Source organism: Schistocerca americana, chromosome 6, assembly GCF_021461395.2.
Source record: "Schistocerca americana isolate TAMUIC-IGC-003095 chromosome 6, iqSchAmer2.1, whole genome shotgun sequence".
Taxonomy (NCBI): domain Eukaryota; kingdom Metazoa; phylum Arthropoda; class Insecta; order Orthoptera; family Acrididae; genus Schistocerca; species Schistocerca americana.
This window is the reverse complement of record NC_060124.1, coordinates 313529218-313545247: the sequence shown is the minus strand read 5'-3', so window position 1 is coordinate 313545247 and position 16030 is coordinate 313529218. Positions and strand designations below refer to the sequence as shown.

General features: G+C 44.6%; 1 protein-coding gene across 1 annotated transcript in view; it reads right to left on the bottom strand.

Annotated features, from left to right (window-relative positions):
- Positions 1–13979, bottom strand: part of LOC124619303 (protein lethal(2)denticleless) — a 62730-nt gene extending 48751 nt beyond the window's left edge. Inside the window, exon 1 of the mRNA XM_047145597.1 lies at positions 13824–13979. Coding sequence (XP_047001553.1) covers positions 13824–13875 — 52 coding nt within the window. The 5' untranslated portion in view covers positions 13876–13979. The remainder of the gene's footprint in view (positions 1–13823) is intronic.
- Between the last annotated feature and the right edge of the window lie 2051 nt (positions 13980–16030).

The following is a 16030-nucleotide window of genomic DNA, read 5'->3' as shown; positions in this document are numbered from 1 at the left end:
CACACTGTAACAGCTTGCAGCGGTGTTCAGTGAGATGGTTTAACTATAAACGTCATCCTGGATGAGCAGCATGACTTCCGCATGAGATGGAATGCCGTCCTTGGGGGAGAAGGTCAATGCAGAGCAGAAAGAACTGTGAAAGATCAAAGCAGTCGTGAGGATGCAATTTTGTTTCCAGGAGGCAGAAAACAAGTGGATGCTGTGAAGCCAAGAGCAGCCATTATTACTCCAATACATTCAATGAATTCACACTTGCGAATGACAACTATCATCTGTAGAATGGAATGACAACAATGAAAATCTGTGCCGGGGCGACACTCGATTTCCCACTTATCACGAGCGGTAGCCTTACCATTTGGCTATTCGTGCACAACTCATGGCCAGATAAAAATTTACATGTAGTCAACCATGCGTCTGCAACTCATACTTGTAAATCCATTATGAACATTCCCTTACAGGTCATAAGCTGTAGTCCACAGTTGCTTGTCTGGTACTGGCAGAAAAAAAAACAATATTGCAGTGCGCCTGCGCTATCCTGATTACGATGGAAACTTCTTTTGGACATGTATGCATGTGCGGCAACGACAGCCGTTATTAAATACATTACATGAATTCACAATTGTGAATAAGGACAACTATCAGCTGCGGAACGGAATGACGACAATGAAAATCTCTTTTTGTTTAGTATTAGAGCGCAAATACAACTAGCGTCATACGCATCCTTGTCAAAACTATAGAACATGAAGATAAAGAGAGGAGTTAGAAAATAACTACACGTTAATCCCAATCAACAGAAGAGAAGACAGCTAAAAACAGTGACGTGGAGAAATGTCTATCAAATATGCCACAGAGAAACAGTGGTCCTGAACTAAACTTAAATGTCCTTCACCATATTGCTACAATGGATAAAATGTAAATCCGATCAACAGCCCGCACATCATTTGCTAAAAAAGTCGATAACTCAGACGGCACCAATAACTTCGATGGCAAACACACAAAAGAACATAAGTTTAAAAAGGGCATTCCATCAGGAAATGGCGGACTTGCTTTCCCCAACTTGAAAAACATGGCCAGTCTGGGATTTCCGTAGAAAACCACTCATGACATGGGTGGACAATGTGAGGAGATGGTCAACTGCAGAATGGAGTGCTCAAAATCCACACTGTGCACTGGTTAGTAAATTGCATGGCTTGAGTCACCATACCAGCCGTGCATGAATCATACACTCCATCATGTCGCAAATACAGCTGGTGAGAGAAATGGGGTGGTAACTGGAAGGAAGATTCCGCACTGGCTGTATGAATGAATTTTATTAAATCTGTGAGCGGTTTTGCACCACTTGTCGGTGCATCCTCAGGCAATATACGCTAATTATAACATAGTAATGTTGAACATTGCCCTGTAGCCAATGTTACTACACTCCTGGAAATGGAAAAAAGAACACATTGACACCGGTGTGTCAGACCCACCATACTTGCTCCGGACACTGCGAGAGGGCTGTACAAGCAATGATCACACGCACGGCACAGCGGACACACCAGGAACCGCGGTGTTGGGCGGCGAATGGCGCTAGCTGCGCAGCATTTGTGCACCGCCGCCGTCAGTGTCAGCCAGTTTGCCGTGGCATACGGAGCTCCATCGCAGTCTTTAACACTGGTAGCATGCCGCGACAGCGTGGACGTGAACCGTATGTGCAGTTGACGGACTTTGAGCGAGGGCGTATAGTGGGCATGCGGGAGGCCGGGTGGACGTACCGCCGAATTGCTCGACACGCGGGGCGTGAGGTCTCCACAGTACATCGATGTTGTCGCCAGTGGTCGGCGGAAGGTGCACGTGCCCGTCGACCTGGGACCGGACCGCAGCGATGCACGGATGCACGCCAAGACCGTAGGATCCTACGCAGTGCCGTAGGGGACCGCACCGCCACTTCCCAGCAAATTAGGGACACTGTTGCTCCTGGGGTATCGGCGAGGACCATTCGCAACCGTCTCCATGAAGCTGGGCTACGGTCCCGCACACCGTTAGGCCGTCTTCCGCTCACGCCCCAACATCGTGCAGCCCGCCTCCAGTGGTGTCGCGACAGGTGTGAATGGAGGGACGAATGGAGACGTGTCGTCTTCAGCGATGAGAGTCGCTTCTGCCTTGGTGCCAATGATGGTCGTATGCGTGTTTGGCGCCGTGCAGGTGAGCGCCACAATCAGGACTGCATACGACCGAGGCACACAGAGCCAACACCTGGCATCATGATGTGGGGAGCGATCTCCTACACTGGCCGTACACCACTGGTGATCGTCGATGGGACGCTGAATAGTGCACGGTACATCCAAACCGTCATCGAACCCATCGTTCTACCATTCCTAGACTGGCAAGGGAACTTGCTGTTCGAACAGGACAATGCACGTCCGCATGTATCCCGTGCCACCCAACGTGCTCTAGAAGGTGTAAGTCAACTACCCTGGCCAGCAAGATCTCCGGATCTGTCCCCCATTGAGCATGTTTGGGACTGGATGAAGCGTCGTCTCACGCGGTCTGCACGTCCAGCACGAACGCTGGTCCAACTGAGGCGCCAGATGGAAATGGCATGGCAAGCCGTTCCACAGGACTACATCCAGCATCTCTACGATCGTCTCCATGGGAGAATAGCAGCCTGCATTGCTGCGAAAGGTGGATATACACTGTACTAGTGCCGACATTGTGCATGCTCTGTTGCCTGTGTCTATGTGCCTGTGGTTCTGTCAGTGTGATCATGTGATGTATCTGACCCCAGGAATGTGTCAATAAAGTTTCCCCTTCCTGGGACAATGAATTCACGGTGTTCTTATTTCAATTTCCAGGAGTGTATGTTATAAATAGCGTATATTGGCCGAGGATGCACTGATAAGTAGTGCAAAACCAGTCGCAGATTTAATAAAAATCATTCATACAGCCAGTGCGGAATTTTCTTTGAAAAAATGTTAAAGTTTGGCTGTGGTTGCCCGCCCTATAAACAACATGGAAGGAAGATGTTTGTCCTTACTGAGCTTACGTATGGGTATTACAGTGGCTTCATGCCAGTGTCTGGGAAAAGCGCCCTCTTCCCAGATGCAGTTGTAAATATGAAGCAGAAAGTGCTTGCTTGCAAGAGAAAGGTGCTGCAACATCTGAATGTGGACATCGGGGCAAAGGATCAGGATGAACTGAGAGTATGACCTAGTTCCCTCATAGTAAAGATGGCATAGTAGCACTCACAATTCTTAGAATAGAAGAGTATCGCCCTAGCCTCCTTCGTTCATTTCCAAAGGAGGAAGGCAGTGTGGTAGTGGAAGTAGCTCGAAATCTCTGCAAAATATCAGCCCAAGGTGTTGGAGATAACAAGAGGGTCCACTGTGACTCCACTATCAGGAAAGAAATTGGGGAATAGACCTTGGTACCAGAGAGCTGTCGGAGGTAGGCCCACACAACGGAAGAGAGAGTGTAACTATTAAAGGACTAAAGAATTAAATTCAGCTAGCTTTTTTGCTAGCCCGAAGAATACAACAACACTCAGCACACAAGTGTTTATAATGAATGCAGTTTGCCATCATACGATTATGTTTGAGAAGGTGGAAAGCACATCTCTGCATGTGAATTGCACCGCCAAGGGACTGGGCCACAGCATGGTAAAGAGGAAGTGCGTGGAATGGAACGTTCTGCAGTGGTAAGGGTAACATTTGTAAGATATTCTCCCTGGTCATCAGGGAGGAGTAAAGCCTCGAATCGGCTTTAGTATGCTGCCATTTGGCAGTTTGCATGTAAGTGGGGTAGGAGTCAGGAAATTGATAGACATGGGAAATGGTCGCTCCAGTTTGTGTTAGAGAGAACAGACCACTCAAGACAATGGGCAGGCTGGGCAGTGCAGAAGGATAGGTCCAAATGGAAACAGGTGTGTGCGTGGAGTCTGAAAGGAACTAGGGTGCTCCTAGGAAGTCTGTCCTAGTGACATCGAATGATGGAGGGGTGTACACAATACAAAGCGAAAAGATGAAGTGAGGAAGTAACAGGCGACTTGCAACAGCTTGATGACGGGTAGGCAACAGCTTGAAGACGGGTAGTTTGGGAGATGGGTTGACTATGAACGTCATCCCGTTTGAGCAGCACGACTCTCCCATGAGATGGAATGCCGTCCTCAGGGGAGGGGGGGGGGGGGGGGGGTCAAAACGGACCAGGAAGAAATGCAAGAGCTAAAAGCAGCCGTAAGGACACAATTTTGTTTACTGCAGGCAGAGAGCAAGTGGCTGCTGAGGTTCTAAGAACCGCTGTTAATCCTATTTGTTCAATCAAAGGCCATGAACATTACATTCAGGGAGAATCATATTGAGGAAAGGGGAGGAGGGAAAACAAGTAGAGGTGTCACCTCGGCGACTGCCGAGTGCCAGCCTTCAAATACTCACTACTACAGGGTGCAGGACTGGAAGATCCTACTCCATGAGATCTAGAGAGGCATCAGCAGCCTCTCTCTTTGATCTGCGGAGTCGAGGGCAGAAAAAATGATTGGCGATGTGCACCAGCAACATGGTTGTCAGTCGAGCGAGGATATCACGTGGTGACACCATCCAAGAGTACCTCTGAGGCAGCGAAGGAGAAGACCAGCTGCCACTGTTTGACTTCTTGGAGCCTTTCTGGTTGCAGAGAAAGATTCAGATGTTTATTGGCCGGAGGAGCATAAAATGTCTTCAACGATGCATTCCTCCTGACCTTTCTGCCTGTCAGTTGTGCAGCAGATGATTTCGCCGCTGGAGGCAAGGACTTGAAGGCTTGTTGCACAGCTGGAGGAGGAGATGGGGATACTACCATGACATTGAGAGATTTGATAACTGTAGTACTGAATTTGAAGTCACAAGTCTGTGTGGCCACATCCTTCATGGAGCAAGGTGTAGCACGAACGGTATTGTTAAGTGGCAAATGGTATAACCCAATGCTTTCGACTAGGCAACAACTTGCGAGCGACAGGATAAGGTACTTTCCCTTCACCGGTGTCCCCTGGATGTCCTGTTCATTGAGATAAACAGAATATCATAGGAATGAGGCACCATGGTTGCCACTGCAATTAATGCATGTGGTAGAAGGACGCAGGCAATCGTCCTTGTGAGCATCCCTACTGCAAGTAACACAACTGGCCATGTTTCAACAAAACATTCAAATGTGGCTGAACCAAAGACACAGGTAGCAACGCAATGGGTTCGGAATGTATGGTCAGGCTGTGATAACTTCAATGCCTGCTTTGACCTTGGACTGAAGCATCACTCTATCAAAAGTGAAAAAAAGAGTGTGTGTGGGCACTAAGGAGACATCTACCTTTTTCATCACCCAATGGATTGCAATGACACCTTCATCAACGAGATATGTTTATTTCTGCCTTGGTCAGACCATCGAGCAGCCTAGCATACATAACACCGCGGGAACAATTCAGAGTCCTATGGGCCTCGACACAAACAGAGTAGACATATAGAAGGGATGTGGCAATCAGATGTTGTGGTCGAGAATCAGAAGTAATTTCCAAAAGCAATGTGCCATTGCATAAACAAAAGCAGGATTTCACAGGACCAGCAATTGCATCAACACCTTTCTGGATAAGAAATTGATTTACAGTTGCAAAAGACTGACAATCTTCAGTACATGAAACCACAAGGAACCATGATTCATCTGGGAGGGTCTTTGAATCGGGAGATTCTTTCCGTTTGTGTTTCGTAGACGTTGACTGAGAAGATGTTGATTGGCTCATTGCAAGAAAATTCCATGACTGCCAGCATCTCTGATGGTGTGCTCCTTCCAACTAGGAGGGAGAGGGGGGCAGGGTGGGGGGGGCGTCAGAGGGGGGCTCACTCGCCATAGGTGATTGTTCGCACCCCACGTCACACCCTCCTGAACACCTAACAGAGGAACCAATCAGCAATTTGGGAAAGTAGCAGCTCAGGCAATCACCCCTCCCTGTGCCTGTCCTGTACCAGGGGTACATGCAAACCCCACCTGTTGACCTGAGACTGGGAATTACGCTTTACCCAGTCACCTTTTATGCATCAGACACATGGGCCAGCCTTCAGGAGGACACAGGGAGGAAGAAGAAAAAAGGAACCTCAAATCTGAAGTGAAGGAAGGGCAGGAGAAGGTGAACGAAGAAAGAAAAAGAAACAAAAACCAGTGAAGAGTATTCTGATACTGATTACCGAAAATGTAGAACAAATTTCCAAAAACGGCCCAGACATGTTCCCCAAGAGATGGGAAAAAGAACAACTAGAGAATTGAAATGCAGCACAGAAGGGAAAAGATGCTGCAAATGTTGGGGCCCCATGGTAGCCAAGCACAAACACACCAATGAACGGCAAGGCCTCTGGAGGAATGAAAATCTGTGCCGGACCGGGACTCAAACCTGGATTTCCCGCTTATCCTGCATGTAAACATGTGGTTGACGACATAGGGAAGTTTGGGTCTGGCTGTGAGTCATGCACAGATAGACAAATGGTAAGGCTGCTCGTGATAAACAGGAAATCCGGGTTCGAGCATTGGTCCGGCACAGATTTTCATTGTCGTCATTTCATTCTACAGATGATGATTCATTTAATGTATTTTATAATGGCTCTAGTCACAAAAGTGCCTGTTCCTTTGGTCAAGCATGCACGTCCAAAGGAACTTTTCATCATAATCAGAGTAAAACAGGCACTGCAATACCATATTTGTAATTCCTCCTTGTTGAATCTAATGCTGCAGATGTTCCATTGGAGTCACAACGGGGAAAGGGAAGGAGGGAAAAAATGAAAGGGTTTCACCTCAGCAGTTGCCGTGTGCGAGCCTTCAAAGAATCACTGCTACAGGGCACATAGGCTGGAGGATCCTGTTGCATGAGATCTGCAGAGGCGATAGCAGTCTCTCTGGGTCAGCCTGTGGATTCTAGGGATGAAAAACTGTTAAAGGTGTACACCGGCAAAATTGAGGTCAGCCAGGTGAGGGTATAACATAGCGAGACCATTGAAGAGGCTCTCCAAGTCTGTGAAGGAGAAGATCATTTGTCTTTGCTTGATTTCTTGGAGCCTTTGTGATTGGCAGATGAAGCCTCAAATGTTTGTTAGTTGCAGGGACGTAAGAAGTCTTTGCGAGAGTATTCCTACTGTCCTTTTCAGCCTGCCAGTTGTGTACCAGGAGATTTCACCATCAGAGGTGAAGATTTGGTGGTCTGTTGCACAGCTGGAGGAGAAGAAGATTGGGTGACTTTATAACAGTACTGAATTTGAGGTCACAAGTCTGTGCGGCCATGTCCTTCATGGACTGAGGCACAGCACAAGTGGTTCTGTAAACACCAGATGGTAAAACGCAAGACTTTCAACCAGCCAATAACTTACGAGCAACAAGGTAAGGTACTTTCCCTTCACCCGGATCAGTCAGTGGCCATATGTGCATCTTCGCTTGCTTGTCAGAAATTGGCTCATGAACAACACTGAACTGTGACATTTTGCAAATGCAATCCAAGAGCAATGACAAGGAAGACTGTGTGAAGTGAAGCTACTTCATGATAATGCTCGCCCACATTCTGCTAAACTAACAAAAAACATTATACAAGAGTACGGTTGGGCAGTCATTCTGCAGTCCCTTATTCATCTGATGTTGCACCCTCGAATTTTTGCACTTTCCACACACTATCAAACAACCTTCAAGGAACTTCCCTTCCGAATGAAAATGCACTCCAATCATGGCTTAACAAGCTCTTCGCCTCAAAACATCTGATTTCTAGAGTTATGGAATCGAAAAGTTACCCCAGCATTGGCAGATTGTTGTAAATAATGTAGGAGAACACATATTGATAACTAAAGTCTCTGGTTATTGTTATCAAATAATAAAGTTAAAGACAGGCTTACAAAACCCCACAAAACTGCAGGCCTGCAAAAAGAATCTTCTCAGAATGTAAAGTACAAACTTTCCTAGGGTATTGGCAAATCAAACCTGGAATGAAAAATATACACAAAACAACAAAAATGACAAGTTCTCTAAATTCAGAATATTGTTTATTAACTTTTGAGGACATATTTTCAAAAGTCGCCACTACAACACAGCAGCTATGGAAGAGAGATGGATAACTGATAAATACTGGGTTACAACTAAACAGTTCGCTTAAGCTAATATCAGTATTTAAATTTCTCAGTTCTTTACAAAAGTGCTAATTTACACTACTCCACAGTCTCAAGGTTACTATCACAGGTACAAAAAAGATATACAAGAATACACTACCCCAGGAAACTTGCTTGCTGCAAAAAAATCAGAATATAATGCAGAAAATAAAATCAAAGCAGTTCAGGAGGTCAGAATACGTCAAACTAGAAAAGGCAGACAAAAGTATAACATACAAATAAAAACTGAAGGTAGTACAATCAAAAATCCTCAGGAATTGGCAAATTTTGTAAATAACTGTTTCTCTGGTAGGCTACTGCAGAGAAGTCACAAGAAAATCTTTCTAAAACACATATAGTACCCACAATGACTTACATAGTAAGCATAATGTTGTTTCCCACAACAGAGCTTGGAGTCAGGAAAGCAATACACCAATTAAAAAATAAGAAGTCAGCAGGCAGAGACAAGGTTCCAGTATCTCCTCTTAAGACACGTATAAACAGCATACAAGCTCCATTAACAAATATAATAAACGAGTCCGGAAATACGGAAGCGTCCGATCCCGCCCGTCTGCTTTGACCCATGACATCACAGATATGGCGGAAAGACCATAAACCACGATTCCAATATGGCGCGTATAAAGTCGGTACATACACATTATGAGGACGAAAATACATCGAAAAACAAACACACACACTTTCCACAAAAAGTCCAATGACTCTAACGGGAAATGGGGTGCTTTTGGGTGGGGGCAAACTAAATATAAACAAATTTAGACACCCACCGCCATACAAAACCACACAAAACAACGAAAAAAAAACATCACAAACTCCCCAAATACCACTAAACACAATATCATCTGGAATCGGACACTTCCCTTGAACTATATAGCTCAACAGCAGCTCCCGATCCCATAAATTAGGATCAAACACTTCCCTTGACCTATATAGCTCCCGATACCAATATCAACATACACAGCCACACATTGGGATCAAACACTTCCCTTGACCTGCGCACTCTTAATTTTATGCATCATATCCATTCCTGAACAACAACAACAACAACCGATTAATTTTACTAAAATTACCACATGATGTACAGCGAACAACACTAAATTAACCTTCGCACAATATCGTTAACTCACTGAAACGAATTCCACTAGAAACACAGCCGACACTCGAACAATTCTGGATAATGAGCAAAAGCAAACTGAGTCCATTACACCACACAAACGAAAACCATGAACATACCACCAGAGAGCACAACAAACCACAACACGACATCTGCAAACACGCCACACACACAAACCAAACTCCGTGCCGTCATGACGTCACACACGACAACACCCTTACGTCACGGGTCAAAGACGACGCATGGCATCGGACGCTTCTGTCGACCCACGAGTCCTTTGGTGCTGATACTTTTCAAGAATACCTACAGCGTGCACTAGTTGTGCCTCAACTACATAAAGGTCATGTGGAGGGAAACAAAACTACAGGTCCATTTCATTACGGTCCGCGTTCTTGAATATATCTGAATAAATCACGAAAGCACATAAATGAGTTACACAGATAAATACAACTTTCTTAACCAAGCACAGTTTGGTTTCTGAAGTGGGAGAAGTACAATATCGACCATTATAGAGCTCACAAAAGTGGTTCTTGAAGCTATTGAAATGCATGACTTTTACAAGCATAATCTTAGACGTGTCAAGGCTTCTGCCATTGTTCACCATGAAATAGTACTAAATTAGCTAGAAACACTAGGTGAAGAGAAATAGCACATAAATTTTCCAACCTTACCTGGAAAACAGGGCGCAAGAGGTAGAGATAGTTTGTGTGTGTGTGTGTGTGTGTGTAAAACTATTGTCAGACAAGAAACAAACACAGTTGTTTCCTGGGATAGTGTATTCTATTCATAATATTTATCAATGATTTTTTTAGACCAGGAGAAAATGTTCTCTTTGTTAATGCCAGCAACCTCACAGTCACTGATAAAACACTAGGATTCCCATTAGAGAAAGCGGCACTACAGAAGTGTCCATTTCCAACCATCTGCTTTGACCCATGATGCCAACAGTACGTGGTGCTTCCAGCACACACAGAATGCCGACAATAATGTCACTACATACACACGCCAACAAACACAAACAAACATTAAAATGACACAATAACGTCTCACTCCAAAAATAGAATAAAACTAATGGGACAACCGCAAAAAATTGGGGGTTTAAGGCAGGGACAAGCTAAATATAAGGGAACACCACACCATCCCAAAACAAATAATACAAAAACATTTATTTACAGCATTCCGCAACACCTACAAAACCACAGGAATCTGACACTTCCCTTCACCTATACACCTCAACTGCAGCTGCCGATACCAAAAATCAACACACCTCAATCGCAGCTATCAATAACAAAAGACCAACACCTATAACAAGGACCCGAACCACTCAAAAACCCAAATATTCCATGTTCACTTCATCAACCAAAACATAATCGACCTGCCATAAATATACAATACACAAAACATTACAATTACTATAGAATAAAACCAAAACAAAAAATTATGTACCAACAAAAGCCTCCGGCAATACAACCTAGGTTGGCCACCGCACGCATGCACAAGCACCGACAACACCATATATACATGTCCCTGGCCCGAGCTGCCAGAACTCTTGTCAACCTCATGTTGTTGCCACAAACATGACATCTAACATATTCAGCAATAAAACCGAACATCTGCAGAAACTGTGCGAGAGAGATCATATCGCCACCCATCTCAGAACATGATGATACACTCATGAACTTCACTGTCAAATCCATATCTAACAAAAAAGAAATTAAGAAAATTACACTTGTCACTCTGCAGCAGAGTGTGCGCTGATATGAAACTACCTGGCAGATTAAAACTGTGTGCCGGACCGAGACTCAAACTCAGGACCTTTGCCTTTCCAGGGCAAGTGCTCAACCCACTGAGCTACCCAAGTACGACTCAAGACCTGTACCCACAGCTTCAATTCTGCCAGTACCTCATCCCCTACCTTCCAAACTTCACAGAAGCTCTTCTGCGAAAGCTGCAGAACTAGCACTCCTGGAAGAAAGGATATTGCAGAGACATGGCTTAGCCACAGCCTGAGGGATGTTTCCAGAATGAGATTTTCACTCTGCAGCAGAGTCTGCGCTGATAAGAAACTTTCTGGCAGATTAAAACTGTGTGCTGAACCGAGATTCGAACTCTGGACCTATACCTTTTGTGGGCAAGGAGACAGGAGATCAGGTACTGGCAGAATTGAAGCTGTGGGCACGGGCTGTGAGTCGTGATTGGGTAGCTCAATTGGCAGAGCACTTGCCTGCAAAAGGCAAAGGTCCCATGTTCGAGTCTCGGTCCGGCACACAGTTTTAATCTGCCAGGAAGTTCCAAAATTACACTTCTTTCCCCCATAACAACAAACTAATCAGACCTAAGAAAAATGCCAAACACGTAAACAAGAAAAACCCTAGTAATTTACTGAAAACATTTCCACAACCCACATTCCCCACCAGCAACCTGAAAACAAAAACCATGTTAGCACAATGACAACCAAAACTCGAATGAACCCAATACCAAACGTTAAACTCAGCACGTCCACATTCACCACCTGAAGGTACCATAAAATACAACAACATGACATCTATAACCACAATCAAATTAAAAACACCTTGCCATAGTGATGTCAAACACCAAAAAATCATTACGTCACAGGTCAAAGCAGACGGGTGGAATCTGACATTTCTGTTGACCCAAGAAAGCAAATAAATTGCTCAAGGATATTTATGATTCAGCAGTATGTAATAAATGAACACTGAACATAAAGAAAACAAACAGTGTATGCTTCAGTATAAATAAGGAGAACAATGCTGTCATATTAAGCATAGATGATAAATCTTATGTCAGAAACACCAAGCTTTTAGAGATGAATACTGACTGTCAGTTAACACGGAATGATCCACACAAAAATAGTGGCACAAAGAATGTCATCAGAATGTTACGTTCTTAGGATTCTTTCATCAGTTTGTAACAGCCAATCTGTGGCGACATCCTATTCCTAAGTACACCCAATTATTAGCTATGGGATTCTTTTGTGGGGATCAAAGGCACAGAACACGGACACAATTTTTAAACTGAAGAAAAGAACCATAAGAGAAATAACTACAAGCAATAGTCCGGCTCATTGTATCAAAAACTACTGAAACAAATTGCACAAAGGGAGTAGGTTATATCTTCCAATTTATTATGAAAATCAGGGACATTACTACATAGGCTATTTCACTAACAGTTCTACAAATAACCATGCAACAAGAACCAGTTTGGACACTCATATACTTATGACAAGCAAACAGAAAACTCAAAACACTTCCTATCAGGGCATAAAACTGTATAATGAATTTCCAAGGAGATGAAAAAGATTATTAAAATAAATGTGTTTAGAGTGATAGCTAAACCACTCTTCATAAGTAGTGCATACTACACAATTAAAGAGTATTTAGAAAGCTCAGAGTAGTGATATATAGCAAAAGGGGCAACTACAACACCCCGTCACATTACAATACATGATCACAATTTAAAACTTCAAGAAAGTAATGTGGCAAGATCTACAGTGCACAACAGTGATGTTTTGTTATTCTCCTGAACACAGTCACAGACCCATCATGATTTCAGTTTTTCAAATGTAATGGAAGGAGGACATGTAGATATGTACAGGGCATAGTTGAGTGTTTAAAGGCCTGAAGGCAGTTTTCCAGACCAACTGAAGGGAGTCCAAGGGGTATAGCAGGATGTTCATGATCCACAATTCACCAGCAGATGTCCCAAATGTGTGCAGGTATGCAGTGCAAAAATTACTTTATATAAGTTATATAATGCAAATTGTGTGTAAATCAAACAACATAATACAATAGGGACTAGCTGCAGTTGTTAAGACAATGGGCTCATACTCGGGAGGATGGAATTTCCCTGTCCACTCATCCAGATTTAGGTTTTCTGCAGTTCTCCTAGATCATTAGAGACAAATGCCCTGATGGTTCCTTCACTAAGGACACAGCCAACCCCCTACCCTATCGTTATAAAAACACTCCCAAACATTCTATGTACAAGTATATTTTGAGCTCTAATTTTCTTTTTATTATGTTGACAAACACTATTATCACAGTGAGGTAATTCCTGGATGAATAGATAAATAAATGAGTCTAGTGATATATCAGTAGATGTCAACTAATTGTGCTGGAATCGATGAATAAAACATCTTCACAGCAAATTCATGAACATACACGATTACTACTAGTACTGGAGACAGAGACAGTTCCTCATGTTACAAGCAATGGCTGAAGATTCGTGCCTAAAAACAGTGTTTATGTGGGCTACATCCATCTTTAAAGAATGTAAACCACTGAATGTAAATACACAGCCCTTCATATTATATCATAACAACCAGTTTTTCGCGGTAACTGAAATAATTCTCCACCTCTACGGAAGTCGCAATAAGAAAACACAGAGCGACAACTACTTGTTAATATGAGGTAACAAATATTCATCAGCATTTAGACAAGAGTGACGATTTATAATGGCACATTTACTACACCTAAAACGCTCTCGACAAGTTCTTTGTTTACAATCACACAACATCACACGTTATTTCGTAAAACTGATTCAAAAACTATACTTACTTAAACCGGTCTGTCGCTGGCAAATCAGTGAGGGTTGAGTCACATTTCTCATCTTCTAGCTGTAAATTTCACCTCAATACCAAATTACAGCCGTTATTAATTCATCAGTTTACAAACAACCCACACTCTTCGTCAATATGAGCGCGAAACTTACGCGCGAGAAATGCAACCAACCTTATACTATGAAAATTTCATAGATGACAAAGTATTCGATCAAAATTATACATCTTTTTTGTGCTACAAAGCATGAGTAAAATAAAATGAAATCTGACCAGCCAGACAATAAAACCGTTATCTTTATATCAAACATAAACATTAAAAATTGCAAGAATCTTTGCTGATATCAACACCTAAGAAAAAATTAAAAAAGCGATATTTCAGCTCCAATTATATCGAAGTAATGATATAAAATAAAGCTGAAGAACCACCCAAGAATTATCCTCCAGTCCAAAAAAGAGGGAATTCATAAGCGTTCTTTCTGAGTGCTTAGAACAGCATCCATTAGAACTAACCCAGTCCACACTAGCCGTCATGCAGCATCCAAACATTCCACAGTAAATTTCAAAAGTTAACAATCACACGCGCGAACCTTCAAGTCACCGTCAAGATTCCTCCGCAAGAGTTTTAACGGGGACAATGGTGGGGGTGAGGGAGGGTGAGAGAACTGTGTCTTCATCTGCTAACATCAGAAGATAACCTACACTCCTGGAAATGGAAAAAAGAACACATTGACACCGGTGTGTCAGACCCACCATACTTGCTCCGGACACTGCGAGAGGGCTGTACAAGCAATGATCACACGCACGGCACAGCGGACACACCAGGAACCGCGGTGTTGGCCGTCGAATGGCGCTAGCTGCGCAGCATTTGTGCACCGCCGCCGTCAGTGTCAGCCAGTTTGCCGTGGCATACGGAGCTCCATCGCAGTCTTTAACACTGGTAGCATGCCGCGACAGCGTGGACGTGAACCGTATGTGCAGTTGACGGACTTTGAGCGAGGGCGTATAGTGGGCATGCGGGAGGCCGGGTGGACGTACCGCCGAATTGCTCAACACGTGGGGCGTGAGGTCTCCACAGTACATCGATGTTGTCGCCAGTGGTCGGCGGAAGGTGCACGTGCCCGTCGACCTGGGACCGGACCGCAGCGACGCACGGATGCACGCCAAGACCGTAGGATCCTACGCAGTGCCGTAGGGGACCGCACCGCCACTTCCCAGCAAATTAGGGACACTGTTGCTCCTGGGGTATCGGCGAGGACCATTCGCAACCGTCTCCATGAAGCTGGGCTACGGTCCCGCACACCGTTAGGCCGTCTTCCGCTCACGCCCCAACATCGTGCAGCCCGCCTCCAGTGGTGTCGCGACAGGCGTGAATGGAGGGACGAATGGAGACGTGTCGTCTTCAGCGATGAGAGTCGCTTCTGCCTTGGTGCCAATGATGGTCGTATGCGTGTTTGGCGCCGTGCAGGTGAGCGCCACAATCAGGACTGCATACGACCGAGGCACACAGGGCCAACACCCGGCATCATGGTGTGGGGAGCGATCTCCTACACTGGCCGTACACCACTGGTGATCGTCGATGGGACGCTGAATAGTGCACGGTACATCCAAACCGTCATCGAACCCATCGTTCTACCATTCCTAGACTGGCAAGGGAACTTGCTGTTCGAACAGGACAATGCAGGTCCGCATGTATCCCGTGCCACCCAACGTGCTCTAGAAGGTGTAAGTCAACTACCCTGGCCAGCAAGATCTCCGGATCTGTCCCCCATTGAGCATGTTTGGGACTGGATGAAGCGTCGTCTCACGCGGTCTGCACGTCCAGCACGAACGCTGGTCCAACTGAGGCGCCAGATGGAAATGGCATGGCAAGCCGTTCCACAGGACTACATCCAGCATCTCTACGATCGTCTCCATGGGAGAATAGCAGCCTGCATTGCTGCGAAAGGTGGATATACACTGTACTAGTGCCGACATTGTGCATGCTCTGTTGCCTGTGTCTATGTGCCTGTGGTTCTGTCAGTGTGATCATGTGATGTATCTGACCCCAGGAACGTGTCAATAAAGTTTCCCCTTCCTGGGACAATGAATTCACGGTGTTCTTATTTCAATTTCCAGGAGTGTATTTTCGCCGCTCTCAAACATGCTATAACGGTGTTTTCATCCTATTGCATGTTTTTAATCTTTATTTTATTATTTTGCTCTTTT